This window comes from Echinops telfairi, unplaced genomic scaffold (assembly GCF_000313985.2).
Source record: "Echinops telfairi isolate 266 unplaced genomic scaffold, ASM31398v2 ScPeMD7_7400;HRSCAF=8409, whole genome shotgun sequence".
NCBI lineage: Eukaryota > Metazoa > Chordata > Mammalia > Afrosoricida > Tenrecidae > Echinops > Echinops telfairi.
Window position 1 is genome coordinate 7,813,695 of NW_022111300.1, and position 18,701 is coordinate 7,832,395.

Sequence of the window (18,701 nt, forward strand, 5' to 3'; positions counted from 1 at the left end):
GCGCGCCGCTGACGCCCGCCTGGACCGCGGGGCCCTTCGAGACGCCGGTGTTGCACAGTTTGCAGAGCCGCGCCGGAGCCCCCCTGCCCATGCCACGGGGCCCCAGCGCAGGTAAGGGTCGAATGGGGGCGTGGGGGAAGCAGCTACCTCCAGAAGAGCTGTTTGGGAGGGGGAAAGGTTCCTTTCGGGGTGCTGCCGGGCAGCGGGAAGGAGTCGCAGGCCTGCGTGTGTGGCAGGGCGACTTAGGTAGTGCTGGTGGGGTGTGTGTAGTTTGCGAATGGTCCGCGTTCCTGCCCGGGCTTCCCAGTGGGCCTTGGAGAAGGAAGAGCCTGTGGCCTGGGGAATCCTAAGTGGTTTCGGTATGTGGGAGCAGAAATGGGCCTGACAGGAGGGAGCGCCCCCAGGCCCTCGTTGGGTGTCAGTGGGTGAATTTCCTTGGGAGGTTAGTTGGGCACTGGATTCACTGTCTCCCTCCAATTACAGGAGAGTGAGCACCCAGCCTCTCCCTGTTTAACTCTTGAGCAGGGAAGAATGGTGGGTTTGGGGTTTTTTTTCTTCCAGGAAAAGAGTATTTGAAGAAAGGACTTAGGGACAGGCTAGATGAGAGGGCTGGTGGATGGGCTAGCTTCACTTATATAGGACTGCCTGCCCTGCTGCCCCTCAAGGGTAATCCGCTGGGATTTGGGGATCTTGGAGGTCAGGGAGACTTGAACCTCCATACGCTTTCCTTTCCTGAGTATTCAGTACCCAGTTTAACTTCCAACTCTCACTCCCAAGTTCAGGGGGCCCATTTGGGGTACACTGGGGAAACAGCCCTCTGAGATACCGGGTCATAGTACTTCTGTGAAGTCTTCTCTTTTGCCCGTGTGTGATCCCTGCTGGCTAGACAGACATGGCCGCATGTCTGCTTTTCACATTCGCAGGAGTCCTGGGCGCTTTCAAGGCCTGCTCATTTCATCTTCCACTTAGCAGCCTCCTGTGAGGGAAAACGAGTCTTTTCTGTTTGTTTTTTGAGGGGAGCTGTGGGGAGCCCTTCGTGTCCCAGACATGGCAAGGAAAGAGGGGGCATGTTAGCTCAATTGCCCTACCCAATGCCTTGGCAGGCTAAAGAGCCTCAACCTTCCCTAAATTTAGAGACCCTGATTAGTTAGCGTCAAGTAGGGTGCTGTTAACCTTGAGTTCAAAAGACACACCAGAACCCTGAAAGTGCTGAAACTTAATTTGAATAGCCCCCAGCTTCTAACGTTGGGCTGCTTGGTAACCAGTGCTGCCCCCCCCCCCCCCCCAAAGCTGGCCCTGAAGACTTACACTCTGTGTGTGGAGTGACAGTGGTGTGCACTGTTATGGTTAACCTTGTGGATTAGAGACCTGGCTGGGAGAGCGCAGGGGGTTGGCTATCAACCCTTCCAGATGCATAGGGACCCAGGTCTGGCATCCAGGAGCAGAGAGACCAGGAGAGGGCTCTTCAAAGAACTGGAAGTCTTGTGTGTGTGAGGCAGCTTTTGTCTTGCTGGGAGTCTGAAGGGTGTGGGAGTTGGATGGGGCAAATACCGTTTAAACACTGCCTTTTTCTTGACACCCCTTAGCTTGGTCTCCATATGCCTGTCCCTCTCCCTAGTCTTCAGCATGTCACATGACTGAGAAACAAGGGTGCTCCAACAGACAGACTTAGACGCTGCTGGTATTTAAAGTTAATTGGTGCTGTATGTTTTTTAAAAATGAAACCCAAAACTTGCAAGAGGGTTGGAAACACCCAGATTTGCATAAAGGCTCTATTTAGCAGCCCTCTACAAGGACTCAGACAGGCTTTTTTTTTTTTTGGTAGGGAAGCAAATTACCAGACCTTTGCTTGTGATCCCAGGTGTTCTGTCACCATTGTCCCTTATTTTCTTAACTAGAATCTGTTTCTCCACCTTTTTTTTTTTTTTTTTAAATCACCGACTTTGGGAGGCAAGGTCTTTAATTGGTTGAGCAAACACCAGGGCCAAAACATGAGCACTGGGCCATGTGGAAGACTCTGGGAGACCCGCCCCAAACACCTCTCCATGACCCTGCTGCCAGGTGTGTGTGTGTGTCCTGGGTAAGTCCCAGGGCCCGGCACCCAACTAAGAACCTACTCAACCTTGTGTGTGTGTGTGTGTGTGTGTGTGTGTGTGTGTGTGTGTGTCCTGGGTGAGTCCCAGGGCCCAGCACCCAACTAAGAACCTATTCAACCTACTCACAGCTGCTGGGATAACACAGGCTTAGAAGTCCTTTCCGCTGAATTTGTAACACCCTAGGATTACCCACCCCAAAAGCCCCCGTTAGAGGATAGATGATGTTGAATAAGGAAAAACTGGTGAACAAGCTAAAAATCAAATTTTGTCCAATTGATTACAAAACAACAGCCTCCACTCCCCACTGTAGTCAGAGCTAAAGGATTGTAGCTGCTGGGAGGGGTAGGAAGAGGGTGGCAGCACTAGATTTGACTTAGTAAAAAAAATACGCACCCCAGATTTTAGTTCGCCAAAGAAGACTGACTTTTGTCTTTGGGTTTTCAAATGGCTTACTAGACCCCGTTGGGAGTTGGTAGGAGTCTAGGGTTTTCTAGGGAATGCCCGGCTATATGGAGAGGGGCTCTGATAGGTAACATTTTAAAGTCAACAACAAAGACAAATACCTTGTTTAACTTCAGCGTCCTTGAAGTCCTGAGCCTTTTACTGATTAGGGCAGTCAATAGTGGCTTTTAGGGTGGAGAAGAATAAATCTTTGTGATGTGTTGTAGTTGCAGTAACCCCAGGACAACTTTGAACTTTGAATTACGCAGGACGCAAGTTTCTTTCAAACTAGGAAGGAGACTTGCTTTGTAGCGCAAATAGTACTAATGGAATTAAAGTGCATCTGTGTTAAAATATTTAAATATTTTTACAACAAAAGGTGGATGGTAAACCCTAAACTGCAGGGGAATGGGAGGGGCTAGAAAGGCACACTGCTATGAAATCCTTATACTTCTCTAAGGTGTGATGTTTATGTACTCTGGAAATTGACTCAGCAATATACCTTAAAGAATGCTGATTCAAAACAGAATTCGAAAGAGGGGAGTCACTTATTTTTTAATGTACATTTAATGAATAAGCACACATCGCATTTAGGTATGTTCATATTTAAGCTACTTGAGGTGATGTAATGAGTGTTGCAACTTTCAAGATTTTTAAAAGCAGATTTAGATTAGTTGTAGATTTTCAAAATGAAACTGATAATAAAATAGCAAAACAAACATTTAAAATCCATTGCATAGGTTGAAATTTTAGTGTAAGGAAATAGGGATCTTTATTTAAGCACTGGAAAAGTCTTAGTTTAGTGATTTTTCTCAATAAAGTATCAATTATATGTGGACATTTTTCAGATAGAAGCAATTAGGGGATTAACATAAAACTTAATATTTGGTGTCCTAAGTAGTATGTGCGTTCTTGCCCCCCCAAACATGAGTAATATCTAATCAATTGACTTAAGTGTCCAAGGAGAATATTTTCAATTAAAGGTGTCCTTAAAAAAAACAAACCGAAGAAAGGGCTTGTGTAAGAAAAGAGTCTCAGATATTGACAGTGCTTAAAAAAATTAGCTGAGATAAAACTAAATAAAGCCGACCAAACTTTTATCTCTGGGTATTTGTCGCTGGACTGGAAATTAATGGGTTTGGCAAGTGGCATATTGTGATTCTAGTGAATTCCAGTTTCGGAAAAATCTTGGGGTCTGGGGAGCCCAGAGCGACCTCCCCAAGGAGAGGAGGCCCTTGATTTGGGGACTCTGCTTCCGTTCGGAAGTGTCTATTGCGCTCACCCAGGGGGTGCAAGAAGTATGGGGCAAATGGTCAAGCGATCAATGGCGAGGGACTCAAACGCCCGGAAAAGCCGGTGGGGGATCCCCGGCCCAGCGTCTCCGCGACTCAGGGGAGTGCCCTTGGGGGCTTCAGGGGGCACAGCCGCGCCCCGGGAGCCCCCGGGGAGGGAGGGCGGGCGGGGCGCCCCTGACCCCGACCTCTGTCCGCAGACCTGATGGAAGACCTGCCCGAGAGTCGCGAGTGCGTGAACTGCGGCTCCATCCAGACGCCGCTGTGGCGGCGCGACGGCACCGGGCACTACCTGTGCAACGCCTGCGGCCTCTACAGCAAGATGAACGGCCTCAGCCGGCCCCTCATCAAGCCCCCCAAACGCGCGGTGAGTGGGGGGCGCGGCCCTGGCGCGGGGAGCGCCCCCAGACCTCAGCCGCCCGCCGGTCCCTGGGTGCAGGCTGCCCCGGCGCCGGACTTTGGGGGAGGCGAGGGCGGCCTCTCTGCACTTGTAGGGGCAGGGCCAGGCGGGGGCGAGACGTTCAAGTACGAATCAATTCCATCTGAGGTAGCGCAGCGGAGTCCTTCTGCAAGGATCCGGAAGAAATTGGTACGATTGGCAACCTCTAGGGAGAAAACTTGGGTTCCGATTGAGGGCAGGTGAACGAAGGAGCCCGCCTCTTCCGCGTGCTCTTGCGAGCGGGGTTCTTGCAAGAGGCGTGTTGTGTGTAAGCACCGGGTCCGTCCGTCACGCTTCCCTCCGAAGAGAATAAGTTGACAGCGACCCAACTCGAAGCACAAAAACAAAACCCTTTCACCCAGCCGGCCCTGTGGTTCCTTCCATTCCCCGCCTCCCTTTGAGCCTCAATTCCATCTTTTGGAATAACCTTATTGCCGGTGAAAATCCGTTTACTATAATCACTGTTTTGAAATGTCACAACTAGAGGGGGAAAAAAATCTTCTAAGCTCAAGTTGAGGGTTTGCACCAGTTTGAGCACTTTTTACCTTGCTTTAAAAGTGGGGATTCTGTCTGTAGTTGTGTGTATTAGCAGGACAAGAGGGTATTTGCTGTTCTGGTGATTAGAGAAAATTTAAATGCTAAATGTCCACAGACACCACTGTAAAGGTGACCTTTGTTTAGTCAGTCCTCATATTGTTACCTTTTAAGTAAAATTATTTTACAGGGAACTGCTAGACGTCAAGCATTCGAGTAATTGATTTAATTATTAGACTCTAATTAGCAGGAACAAATGCTACGCATGTTGTTTGTGTTAAATAGATTAGAGGGAAATTGCATCACAATGTAAGTCTGACACCTTAAAGAGAAGCGATTAGTTTTATGGTTGTTTTGTTTTTAATGCATTTAAAATAAAGTGGCTGAGGTTAATTTAATGAGTGCATGTGTAGTTGAATTTATTACAACCTCCCTCCGCTGAACATGTTCTTCAAAGGGCAGCCTTAACTTCAGCGCGACTCCGCGGAGTTTCCATTTTGCTTCCATGCATCATATTTTACAAGATGAAAGTAGACCATGGAAAATGTTACAAGGAAGTTCCTTGTTGAGTGAAATTTATTTGGGCTGAGGAGAAAGGCAAATTGAGCTCTGAAAGATGAAGTCTTCTCAAGGTTGGGTGAACAGCCGGTAGCATAGTAGCCATTTAAATGCAAGTTGCATTATAAATTTGGTTTAGTGGCGTGCATTTAGATAGTGCCATTTGTTTTGTGCCCTTGTGGGTAAAAAGAATTGTTGGTGGGGAAGAAAACCGTTTTTAACATCACGGAACCCATTAGTTTTCCTTCTGTGTGGCAGGTGTCCTGGCAGCGGCCAAGGTCAGCCAATATGCTTTGTAAATGGGCTATAAATGATACCAATTGAAGGGTGTGCCCCTATCAATTAGCGCTCCTTGTAGACTTCTTATTTATGGGTTTGATGGGCCTAGCTTAGTTCTCAGAAACAGAATGTTTAACCCAAGTTTGTTTAGCCAGCAGTACAGAACCAATTGCTGTGAATTTGAACTTGTAACACATTGCAAAATACGAGGTTTATGGTGTAACTTGAATTCCTTGTCATTGATGAGTGCAACTGAGATCACTTGCCACAAGGAACTTTTATGACCCATTCACCTTCATTTCACATGTTATGAGGAGTGGCTTCTCTTATGATCTGCAGTTGACAGTCATAAAGGTCTTTGTTATAATGGCAGATTCTGATAACAAGTTTACCTCACATTGGCTCCAAATTCCATTGGAAACTGTCATAAATGGCTTATTTATAAAATGCACCTTCTTGCCCCCTGGTTCACTGATTTCACCTTTTAAAGAGAAAGGCGTGTTTTCAGGGGGAAGTGGCTTTCTTTTGACCAAAAAAAGGAGAAAAGGCAAAACGGAGAAGCCCATGTGTAAGTTTTTAATCACAGTCGAGTCAATTTGGACTCATTTGACTCATATCAAACAGCCCCTGTGGGCTTCTGAGATTCTTAGCCCTTTATGGAAGAAGAAAGCCTTGTATTTCTCCCATGGAGGCTGGAACTGCTGACCTTGTGATCGATAGATAGCCCAACACAGAACCCACCAAAGCAAGGTGAAATGTACAGCAAATTCTGGAAATTGAGTCCCCTTTAATTAAAGACATAGACTCACCACGCATGAACATCTGTGATTAGAGGGCCAGGATTTCCAAATCCTTTGCCTACCAACTTAAAAACCAAGATAAATTGAATCTTACATTTTTACAACTCATGTCCCATTTTATTACTTTAGCAGTGCTCTTCCCAGACAAGAGTTAGAAAAACCCAGGGACACTGGGAAAGCCTTCAGCACTACCCCATTTCTAAGTAAGGGCTAAGAGAAAAAGAATCTGACTTTTGGTGACAGAATATGCTTGGCTAACAGAAATATATTGCAAGAGTGCTTTGTCAAAATGGTGAAAACAAGCATTAACACCCTGAGTTTTTCACCACTTGCTTTTTATTGAAGTCATAATGGCACCTTTATAATGGTTAAATCTAGGTAATTTAAAGATAAATTGCTTGGTTTGCTATTTGGAGGAAGACAATTTTACCAGCATAACTTACCATTCTTTAAAATTCTCACATGGTTTTAGAGGAAATTCCCTCCTGGGGTTAGAGGAGCTCAGGTAGCCCGGGGCTGCTCACTGGCAAACCACAAGTTCCGCAGCGGTCCCAGCTCACCAACCCCTTCATGGAGCATAAGGAGGCGAGGCTTCTGCTCCTGGAAGATTGACGGTGTGGGAAACCCTGCGCAGGGCCATGATGAGTCAGAATGGACTGATGGCTGTGGGTTTGGTTTCCTGTTGCTTTAAGGTTGTTATGGGCACAAAGGGAATGTGGAAATGAGGGGTCAGGGGTCATATATTTGGCTGCTCTGGCAGGCCGTTACTATTATGGAATGTATTAAAATATATTTCTTTAGGAAGTTTTAAAAATAAGATTTCAAGGACCACTTCCATTAACATACATAAAAACCCACTATGACAGACTCACAGCATCTCCTTCTGGTTTCTGAAACTAAATCTTTACAGGAGCAAAACAGCCTCGTCTTTTCCCCCAGGAGCTGCTGGTGGGCTTGAACCACTGATTTTTTTCATTTAGCAGTCCAATGTGCTCAACCCATGGTGCTACTATTAACAGGCATACCAACGGCCATTGAGTTGGTTCTGACTGAGAGCCACCTAATACAGGGTTTCTGAGGTGACAACTCTCCTTTTTAACACACATTCAAAAAAAGTCTATGCTGTAGTGATTACAAGATTAGCAGTTTGAAACCCCCAACCAGTTTTCAGAATAAAGACGGTTTTCTCTCCCATAAAGAGTTACAATCTTTACCCCATAGGGGCAGTTCTTCCCATTCCTATAGGGTCACAGTGGAGACTACCTAAAGCCACTTAGCGCCTGCCTCTGTGGGTGGTTTGTGATTTAGTTTTGTGACCCTGGGTGATGAGGGCCATTCACTGGGAAGCAGGAAGGACACTTTGCTGCTCGTGCCCAGTTGTATTGTTGTTTTGAAATTAATCCTTCTTAGAACGATAAGTACATAGCCTTAAAGTAGTAGCAGTAATTAGGGCATTTCTAGATTGTTGGGGGAAGAAATCCTTAGAGAGGCCTTTCAATATCCTGATGCTAGTAAAATAACATTGGAAGTGGAGTTTTGGGGGGTCAACCCTATAGTTGCTTCTAAATTCTAGAATTTCTGGCACTCTGGCGCAAAACCAATGCTTGGGATGGAGCGCACTAAACTTCCAAGTATCTTGTTTCAGTAAGGTCAACCTAATTAGTTACCCCTCACGGGACATTTTATTGGTAATAAACCCAGGAACATGCTTGTGGACCACAACGTGGTGAGACAGGGAAACGTCTATATAAATGTGTTCTGTGTATGCTCATACTTCTCTTGTGTTGTTCTCTATCTAGCCTGCATCGCGGCGGCTTGGATTGTCCTGTGCCAACTGTCACACCACAACGACCACTTTGTGGCGCAGAAACGCCGAAGGCGAACCTGTGTGCAATGCTTGTGGACTCTACATGAAACTCCATGGGGTGTGTACTTGCATTGGGTATCTGGTTAGTGCGAGGTGACTGTCCCGGAAGTTCCCTGCAAATATAAGGGAGAAACTTGAATTTCTGAAAGTCAAATACACATTTTATTGAATTTAAGATGCTATTATAACATTCACTATCTTCTTACTGGAAAAAACCAGTAAACTAGCAAATTAAACTCACATATCCATTATGAGACATACCATTTTAGAAATACTAAGTGTAAACAGTTTGCCTTTTGCACTATAGAATCAAAAGCCTTTGATAGTCGTCCTCTTAAATTTTTTTTTAAATTGAGCACACTTGAAGAAAGCAAGTGGGAACCAAGTAGCAACACAATAGCTTTTATGTTTTGACCTTTGAAAGTATCTGGGAGGCAGTTAAATGCATTTGGACAACTTAAGAATTGTAGTTAGGAAAATGCTACACTCAAAGGATCGCCCAAATATAAACACATCAATCTGATAGAGAAAAATAACCTTGAATCTGTAGTAGGATGAGAACAAATGCTGTGTTTGAGGTAAAAAGTGTTTCTTTAGTGACTTCTCTACAATGGAAATTATTTCAAACAGTAAGCATTAAATTGAAGCAATAAATACCCCGCCCCCCCCAATCATCCCAGTTTCTCTGACGGAACCCACACTGAGAGAAGTTAGTTGTAGGCACTTACTCTATTGCATGTGAGTAAAAAAAATCAGATGAAGGCTTTTTACTCTTTGTAAGAGTTCGCTTCAGCACCACAGAGGCGTTTCTACCTTGTCCTCTGGTTACTATGTGTCTGCATGGGGTTTTTGCGTTGTTCTTTTAAATGAGGGGGTCTTGGGGCTAGTGCTGAATGTTTAGTTTTCCTCATGATATTTATTAAACTAAGACCTATGTGGAAAAAAACCTAACTTTCAGGTGCCTCGGCCACTTGCTATGAAAAAAGAAGGAATTCAAACCAGGAAACGAAAACCAAAGAACATAAATAAGTCGAAGGCTTGCTCTGGTAAATAAAATAATAGTTAATTGCATTTTTTACAAATTATATTTGCCAACTCGAGTGGCACGTATGTGTATATTTACAAGTTAATGTTGGCTTTTGCAGGTAATAGTAATAATTCAGTTCCTATGACTCCAACTTCCACCTCTTCTAACTCAGACGACTGCACCAAAAACGCTTCTCCTACCACGCAACCAACAGCCTCAGGGGTAAGGATATTTCAGGGGTAAAGAGTGTTTTTTTAGAGGAAATTAATTTAAATGTAAACAAAATGACAAATTTAAGTACTTTACACCCCTCTTAATTAAGCTGGATATCACTTTTGTATGGTTAAATTAACTTAAAGCAAAAGCCTGAATCCGTTTTGGTTGGAAGGTCTTGCTGGCTTCTTTTTAAAGGTCATTATTGGGGGTGCTGACAGTCATCCATATATCAGTTGTATCAAGCATATTTGTACCTAGGTTGCCATCAGTATTTTCTAAGCATTTACCTTCTCTTTGAGCCCTTGGTATCAGTTCTTCTTTTTCCCCTTCCTCTCCCCCCTCCCACCCTGGTGACCCCTTGATGTCAAGAGGTCTTGGTGTTTTTATTTGGTCAGAGTTGTTGCGTGCATGTTTCTAGTAGATGAGCAAAAGTACTAAGCCCGTGGTTCACTTTCCCCAGGGATGATGGCTTTTGAAGTTGCTTTTGCATTTTGCCTCCAGCTAGTTTTCCTTTCTATTAACCCCTGGCGAGCAAAGCCCATCAATGATCCTTGATCACTGATGTCCCATTTGAGGAGACCCTGACTTTTCTGAACTCTGGAGGATGTCAAGGGCCTTGAAGATCATAGAACTAGGTTCTGTGTAGCTATTCTGAAGACCAGGTTTTCCTTAAGCAGAGAACATTTTGATCCTCCCACCTTATTTTCAAACTTGTTCCAGCCTCCCAAATCATTCTGGAATACTCTTTAAAAAGAACCAGCCCTCAGTGGAGATCCAAGGGAAGGGTCGGGGCAACTGTCTTTAAAAGGTGCCCAATGATCTTTTGGATTGTGCCAGACTAGTTAGGATTTAAATCCCTGCTTTCCTACTGATAGTTTCCTACATGTAGTTTTCTTCTGGATTTGAGGTGGTCTCCAGAGGGTGTGGCACTTGGACATTTTCCAGCCAATGCCCTGGGTAAAATTTAAATCACTTCCCTGGAGCTGTCTGTGACCTAGGGTTTGGGAAACACAGGTCTGGTATTTTTATTGGCTTGAGTAAACAAGATAATTCAATACTCCAAACCAAAATTCAAAACTTGCAGAGAAGTGGTTTTTGATCATCTTTGTCCTATCACCTAAGTTTTATCAGAGTGAATCAAGAAGCTTGTTTTACAAAGGACACTTGCAGTTGCCATTACTATTGCAGGGCGCTGCCTTTGTAATGCTCTATCTATAGGATATTAATGTTTCTGGCTTTTTATTAAAATAGACCCTGTAGGGCAGGATTTTTTTTAAGGCAGGTTAGGTGCAATTAAAAATGAAAGGATGTCAGGTGGTAAACAGAACACATTGCAAGTGTGGGGATGGGAAGACCTAGGATTACTTTACAATATATTCTTTGTCTTACCCCCAGGCCTAAATGAGGCAGAAGCAAAGTTTGGGTTTCCCAGAGCCCCGAGGCCTCCAGTGCGGGAGTTGAGTCTGTCCTAGCTGAAGTGACATTGCCCTCAGACCTGGGTCACCTTGTTGGAACAGTAGGGGCGGGGCGGGGGTGGGGGGCAAGGCGTAATTTGCATGACAAATGGCACAGAAAGAACTATTTACCTAACAATCACTTGGAAGCTTTGGTGGGTGGGGTCTGTTTTGCTACTGTGCTTTTGTGATGTGAAATTTCAAGATTGGCGATTATAAATCCAGTCAGTTGACCTTCTGGGGAAGAAATTCCTGTCTTGGGAAGGTTTGTGCCCAGGCCCGGCAGAAAGTGGCCTTTGGGAAGTCTAAGGTGCTCTGCACGGCCCATTCTGGGCCCTGGGGTCTGTCTAGGTGCATCTGAGGATCCTTGCCCAAACTCCGGCTCTTGTTCCTAAAGTGCATACATTCCCCAGGAAAGGGCTCGCCTGGGAAAAGGCAAGCTGCAGGTGGCTGACCTCTGAGGGGGCAGTTTCCTCCCAGAGGCAGTAGACAAAGCCAACCAGGATTTGAGAGACTGGGGTCTTAGAGAATTGGGTAGCCCATATGTTCTCCAGCCAGAGCCGTGAAGGAGGCTGGGTCTCAGGGTAGGGGTGGAGTTTCCTTGCCAGCCTGACATCTTTCTCTCCTCCCTTGCCATGCGGTGATTTCTCCAGGCTGGGAGCAAGCACCTAGATTTGTGGGTGTTCTCTTGCAGGTGAACCCATAAGGTGTGATTCCAGAAGAGCCCCTATTGGATCAGGTGGCTAGTTGTGTGGGACCAGGTCTACTATGCAGAAACCAATTTGGCGGCTGCCATGGAACTGCAGTCCTGAGAATCATTGCTGGGGCGTTGCTGTTTCCACAGACCATCACTGAGCTTGCAATGTGCCCATGGGCCCGTTGCTGCCGCTGCCCCTGCCCCTTCTGTTGGCTGGGCTCTGAGCCCCTCTCAGCAGTGCCAGCTGGGGAGAAGCAGCTTTTGGGAATGCTGCGACTGGCAGGAGCCTTTAAAAAGGACTGCTAGCTGTTTGGAAGTGGATTGTGGGAGCAATTGCACAATTCTACTTGATGTCGCTAAAATATGGAATGATATTATATATGTATTAAATCCCAACTTGGGGGAAAAAAAGGACTGCTTGCTACAGATGTTTTATTTTCCTGTTTGGGACCTGGTGTGTCATACTGGAGGGCAACTGGTTTTGTGACTTCTGCCTATAGGATCCAGTGACAGGTTGGAGGTGATGAAAATGTTATTTTTGCATGGCAAGGCTGTATGCTGTGTTCTTCAGGTGGTTGATCATTGATCCCTGGTGCCCCTTGTGCCAGACGAGGCGGCATGAGGACTGAAGGGTTAGCCTAGATTACTAGGGGCAAACTGAGCTGCCCGATGAAGGAAGAGCATATTCACAGTGGAAGTTGGGCCCTGGGCTTGGAGGAGGGGGATCACTCATTCTGTCCCTGCAAATGAAAACATAATAACTCCACGATTGCTGCTTATAGAGGTCCGCATGAACCTTGCTGTTCATTTTAACTTGACCCCCAGGAAGCCAGGGGCAAGAGATGCCAGTAACCAATCCCAGCCAGCTGCTTTGTAAGTTCTGTGCAGTGAGGGAGAAGTGTGGATTTGCCGTCTGTATGGGTGGCATCTTGAGGTTGGGCCAGGCCCTTATCATGACCCCTGGACTCGGGGGGTCAGGTGGCTGAGGGGCCACAGGAATGGAGTACCGGGAGTGAGGCTCTCCTCCACGGCAGGCAAGTGTGGGCGGGACTCTGGCTAAGGGCAGGTATTCATTCTTCCAGGATGAGTGTAGGACCCTGGACTTCCATGTTTTGCTGGCTTACCTGGATGCCTTAGCTTTTTATTGACTTGCTACTCATTTGTGTTACAGGTAGGTTTCTGCCTGGGAAAGATGAATTCTTCCCTCTGATTACTATCGGGTCAACGACTCCTACCTTGTGACTCGGTTTCTCTCTGGAGGCTGTGCCTGTGGGGAGTGCTTGTGAGGTTGAGGGAGGGCAGTGTGCATCCTGTGTGAGATCAGGATGACCTACGCTGCTATGAGGCTTGTCTTGTGACTTGGGGTTCTTTGTGTTAAGAAAGAGTTAGACTTCATTTTGGGAGGTGGTTGATTCACTTCTGTGACTTGTGAATGTAACAGGTCAGTTTCCCCAAAACACATACCTTCTGTATTATCAAGTAGGGCAGCCTATGTTGCTGCCAGGGCTCCGGGTCCTACATGCATGCTTAAACAGGGGCCTTCTCAGGGGGCTCTTGGCGGCCAGTTAAAAGTCCCGGCAGAGGGGCCACCTCAGAAGGTTACGGTGAGAATGTTTTTTTTTTTTTGGCATTCTAAAGGGTGATCTTCATAGATTTTCTTGAAGGACAAAGGATTGTTCTACGTGGATTTTCACGTAACATGAAAAACTTAACCCCCTCAGTTAAGTTGGGCTGAGAATTTTAAAAAATCACGACAATGCGCCTGCTCGTTCTTCCTGGGGCAGTAAGGGTCGTCCTACAAAAATACTCTTTTTTTTTTCCTACAAAAATACTCTTGAGAAACCTTTCCCAGCCATCTAGCTTTGCTTTTGCTCCTTCCGATTTTTTTATTCCTTCAGCTCAAGCTTTTAAAAAGGAACCTAATTCAAGGATGCCCGAACTGCTAGTTTGCTGTGATGTGACAATTTGAGTGCAGAAGTCTTCTACAGAGACTGAGAGACCCGCAGGAGCGTGGGAACCTCAGTGTCTATGTCCTGAAACACCAGCTTCACATTTTGCTGTTTTTCTTGCATTGAGCTTTCTGTGCTTTGGTAGCAGTCCTTATTTCACCATTTTACCTATGTGTGTATAACGTAGATTTATATGAAAATGTATGTGTGTGTAGTTGACCTGGGTCGACAACAGAAGGCTTTTTGTGACATTTGCTTTTGTGGATTCTAAGGACCATTTTCCCCCGTTGAATTCCATTTCTCTGAGCAATATTTCATAGGTTGTTTTGTTGTTCTGGAGTCAGAGGGAGCTCTCTACTACTCCTGTAGAGAGCCAGTCTCGGAAACTTACAGGGGCACTTTGCCCTGTCTTCCAGGGCTGCTGTGTGTCAGCATCGAGTCTGTGGCAATGCATTCGATGTGTTAGCTCTTTGTAAGGGGACATGGTGACATGGTCTAGGTCAGCCATACCTAAGTACAAGTTAGGTGTTCCATCCAGGGTCCTGTCTCGTCCGTCAGTTGTAACTGAAAAGGAGTAAAACTGGACAGTATAACTTTACTTCCTTTGGGATAGGGAAGATTAATGTTGGGATGAAATTAGTAAGATTTACAGTTTGAGAATAAGGAGTCATAATGTATTTGCTGGCCTAAAATAGCTTGCATAAAAAATTACTTAAGAAATCTTAAACCTCATATAAGTTCATAGTAATAGTAAATCTGCAAGTACAATTCGAAGTCATCTTTAAACATATCATATTGAAATTAATGGAGATGTAATATGAGGCAGCTTCAAAAAGTCTGTGGAAAAATTCCATGATCTTTCCATCCCATTTTTCATTGAACCCTTTGAAGCCCCTTGCACTCCCTGGCCCCCCACCCCCATCCCAATTCCCTGTCCATTAGTCTCCATTACAGTTTCTATGGAAAACACCGTTTATAGCTGAATGAGACAAGGTCCCAAACTCAAAGTGCTCATGTTGTTGAGGCGTGGAGTGGGCCGATAGACCACACTCACTACTGGTCAGATTCGGAGGCACCTCTGTGGGAGGGGGGAGTGTGCATGCTGGCTGCAGAAATGGCAGTGGCTTCACGGAGCAGGTGGCATTTGAAAAGGTCAGTGGGGTTTGTACCAGGGCAAGCAATGGGGCTACAGGCATGGGGGGAAGAAGGAAAAGCATGAGTCCGCAGAGGATTGACTGGTTGCTGTCGGGGTCAGGAGGGAGCTAAAGGCAGGGGAAGGCTGGTGGTGGGAAGCACCATGGGAATATGTCAAATCAGGGAGCCAGCCTCCAGAGGAGCCAAGCTGAGCCCTGGAGGCGTAGTGTGATGTGCTGAGTGCTAACAGCAAGGCCTGCCAGTCTGAAACCACCAGGCTGAGGGAGAGGGACGACGATCAAGTTTTCTATCAGGTTTTCCACGTCTGCCAAGTCACCGTCTCAGAAAGCCACAGGGACAATTCTGTCCCGTTCCACAGGGCCGCCGCTCTTTGTTGATCAGTTGGAGAGCGGAAAACAAACTCCATTCACTTCTAAGTGGTGGTGGAGCTTTATGGGACCGTCGCTATGGGGACTCGTGTGTTGTCTGTCAGCACGCTGGCGCCCATCAATTAAAATGGCCCCAATTGAAGTTATTTTGATGACTGATGGAAGCAAATGCCTGTATATTCATGCCTGCATTTTAAAATGCAACTCTTCAGGGTGAAGGGGGTGAGGATTTATATGGGGTATAGGCTTTACATTCCTCAGTTTTGTTTGCTTCGTCTCACTCGTTGCAACCCCCTCAATGTACAATTCACTTCACCCACTTCCTCCTCCTTTCCTACCTAAGCCTTCTGAACTTTGCCCTTGGGTGAAGGCTGCCCTTGATTATTCTAAGGTGTTCAACGTGTGTTATTGTTCCCCTTATAAACCTGGGATTGTTGGGCTGAAAATTGAGCCTAGGGTGCTGAGTGCAGTTCTCAACCCAGGGCTCTAGCCTTGAGGGTCCCACCAGCCTCCCTGTCCCACTATTGGACCCTGCTCGATCGCTTCCCACGCCAGAAAGTATTTCCTCAGAGCTGCGTCCTCTCCTTCACTGGCCTCTCACAGGGCAGGAGTACTTGAGGGTTTCTCTCCCCAGATCGTCTCCGAGCAAGATGGTTTGGGGCAGCTGCCTGGTCACCTTCCTGACAAACATTCTTCCTCATGGTGCTTCATGTGTTCTGGACCCACACCTCCTGCGTGGAGAGGCAGCCAGGTTTCCATTAAAAAGCAGATGTAAATTCTGTTCGTTACTGCTGAGTGCCTGTGGGTGGACCCTGGGCAAGCTTTGGCTTGGCTTCTCCATGCCATTTCTGCCCATTAGTCTCCCGAGGCTGCTCTGTGCCTTGCTTGACCTGGGTCATTTACTGCGGGCCTTTATTCAATAGTCTTTGCAGAAGAAACACTTCTGCGTGGCGTGCTCAGTCTTGTGCTACAAGTGGTTTGAAAGAGTTAATGCACATCCCTAAGCGCATATGGCCATTAGGGGGTGATTTAGAGACTGACACTTATTTGGTGTGCTGCATGAGGCCGTCTGAGGAGAGCGGAGGTCATACACAGGCTAATGTTTAAAATGCTTTTTACAAATTTTTGTATTGATTTTTGCTTCCCAAGGTGAAAATATGGGAGAAAAACCAGTTTAGTCACACAGGTTACTATGTATTACTAGTTGATGCGGGCATATTTCTATTAGGAAACTTATATTTAAATATTATTTTATTCCGGCAATTGGATCACTTTGGATTTACTATGACATTTTGGTTGCTCACAAAATAAGTTTCTTTTCTTAAGTAACCAAAGGGTGCATTTATAAAGGGCTTGTTCCATATGAAGGAAGCTGCTAAAAAAAAGTTCATGGAAAAATTCCATGATCTTTTTTATTCCATTTTTTCATGAACTTAATTTTTAAATTTTAATACATCATTTTGTTGGGGGCTCTTAGAACATTCCATACATCGATCGTATCAAGCACATCTGTACATATGTTGCCATCATACTTTTTAAAACATTTTCTTTCTACTTGAGCCCTTGGTATCAGCTCCTCTTTTTTTTTTTCCCATCCCTCCCACCCTCGAACCCTTGATAGTTTATCATTTTACACCGTCCTCCGCTGTCTCCCTTTGTCCTTGTTTCTGTTGGTTGTCCCCCCTGGGGCGGGGGTGGTGCGGCCCATGAACTTCTTTTGTCCCTTCATTTTAGTTGCTTTCTTTCAGAGAAACTTGGCTTTGAAGGAGTTCTGATTCAAGGCCTGCTGGGAAAGGGATAAAAAGTTACTGCTTAACTCCTACTTGCGAATCCCACAGCAGCCTTTGGCAGACTGAGAGCCGAGCGTGATTCTGGCACCTTCGTACAGGACTGGCCGTGGGGAGGTGCGCTCTCTTTCTCGATACTTTGTCATTTTTTAATATAGTGGGCGTTGGAAGGGAGGGAACTAGCTTTATGTGTGCTTTCTGTTTGTTCCTAATTCTAACTCTCCAAACGAGGGAGAGCTTTATGACCGGTTTCTGTTTGGGAAGTGAGAGTCAGAAGGTGAGGCTCAGACCCAAGGTCATCTGTCACAGTCACAGGCAGGGCTTGGATTTGGACCCTGGTCTGGCTGGTGCATGTGCTAGGCTTAATACCTCCATCCTAAATTTCTCTTTCGAGCTGAAGCCAGACTTTTAAAAAGAAGTTTGACTTTTGTTTAGTCGTTTCAGTATCAAATAGCTCCTCCTTGAGACAGGTGGGAAGCAGTGCTTTGTTTTGGTGGTTGAGTACCCAAGACACGGACTGCAAATGACCCCGGTACTGCTCTGCGTGAAACGGATGAGCGGAGCAGTACCGGGGTTCTTGTGGGCAACACGAGGAAGCGGGAAGAAGTGGTGAACACGACTGTTGTCAGCATTCCCCATGAGATCATCCCAAGGCTCTCCAGTATTACAGGTGACCACACCAAGATCCTCTAATTCACTGGTTAACATTTGCATTGCCACTTCGTCAGTGGAAGTCAGTCATATCAAGAGAAGCTGTAGTCATCACTGTGATCAATTCTAGAACCGAAATCCTTTTAAGAGGGTCATTTAGATCCACTCACAGTGAGTACTAAGCTACTTGGAACATAGTTTTTACCCTCACTCAAATTGCCGTTAGCTAATTTTTGTTTAAAAAGTTTAGGTGTTTCAGAGGCAAGTACCTATTTCCCCCTTCGAGAGTTGGTAGTCCCAAATATTCCTTAAAAAAAAAAGGCACAGAAAAATCCATCCATTACCGAAGGACCCGTGAGAGGCTGCGGTTAGGTATTAGTATTGCTTCATTTATAAACCAGGATCCTGAGCCACTCCCTCGGGCCACAAAGCAAGCTCGAGTTGAAGCCGGGACTGGGACCGATGTCTCAGGGCGGTTCCCACTCCCCGGGAGTCCACCCATCAGAATGGTTATTAATATCCCACTTGCCACATGCTACAAGCCATGAGCATACTTTTTTTTGGCATTTTATCTTCATGCTCCCTGTGTGCCAGGCTCCCTCGCGGCCCCTTCTAATAACTTACGTTCCTGTCTGATGACTGGCCTTCACCGGGAAAGCCACACGTCACCTTGGCAGGCAGCACTGAAGCATGTGCAGTTTGCATACTTACATACTTTAAAGGTTGATCTCGGCCTCTTCTGGACCCCTTTTTCCCCCTTTTGTTTCTGGTGTGTGTTCACGCAGGGCTGATAAGAGTGAAGGATGGTTAAAAAAAAAAGTAGTAGAAAGTAGGCTGCGCTACATTAACATCGACTGGTTTTATATATTTGGAGACAAAACTATATTGCTCTCAGGTAGTCTGTAATATGTGAATATCCACCCAATTTATCACCATGGGTTTATTTAATAAGTGACTCATCATTACACTCTGAAAGCTAGAATACTAGGTAAAGAGTAAGTCAAGGTAGAAGTCATTTGCTTTTCTCGCGTCATCAAGTTAAGAGCAGAAGTGTTTTGTTGGTTATAGTGCTTTATCTTTTTTGGTGTGCA

General features: G+C 45.7%; 1 protein-coding gene across 1 annotated transcript in view; it reads left to right on the forward strand.

Moving 5' to 3' along the window:
* The window catches only part of GATA6 (GATA binding protein 6), a 31,445-nt gene that overhangs the window by 2,710 nt on the left and 10,034 nt on the right, over positions 1 to 18,701 (forward strand). Inside the window, exons 3-7 of the mRNA XM_045296309.1 lie at positions 1 to 111; positions 4,030 to 4,196; positions 8,239 to 8,364; positions 9,265 to 9,352; positions 9,452 to 9,555. Of these exons, the coding sequence (XP_045152244.1) occupies positions 1 to 111; positions 4,030 to 4,196; positions 8,239 to 8,364; positions 9,265 to 9,352; positions 9,452 to 9,555 (596 nt within the window). The remainder of the gene's footprint in view (positions 112 to 4,029; positions 4,197 to 8,238; positions 8,365 to 9,264; positions 9,353 to 9,451; positions 9,556 to 18,701) is intronic.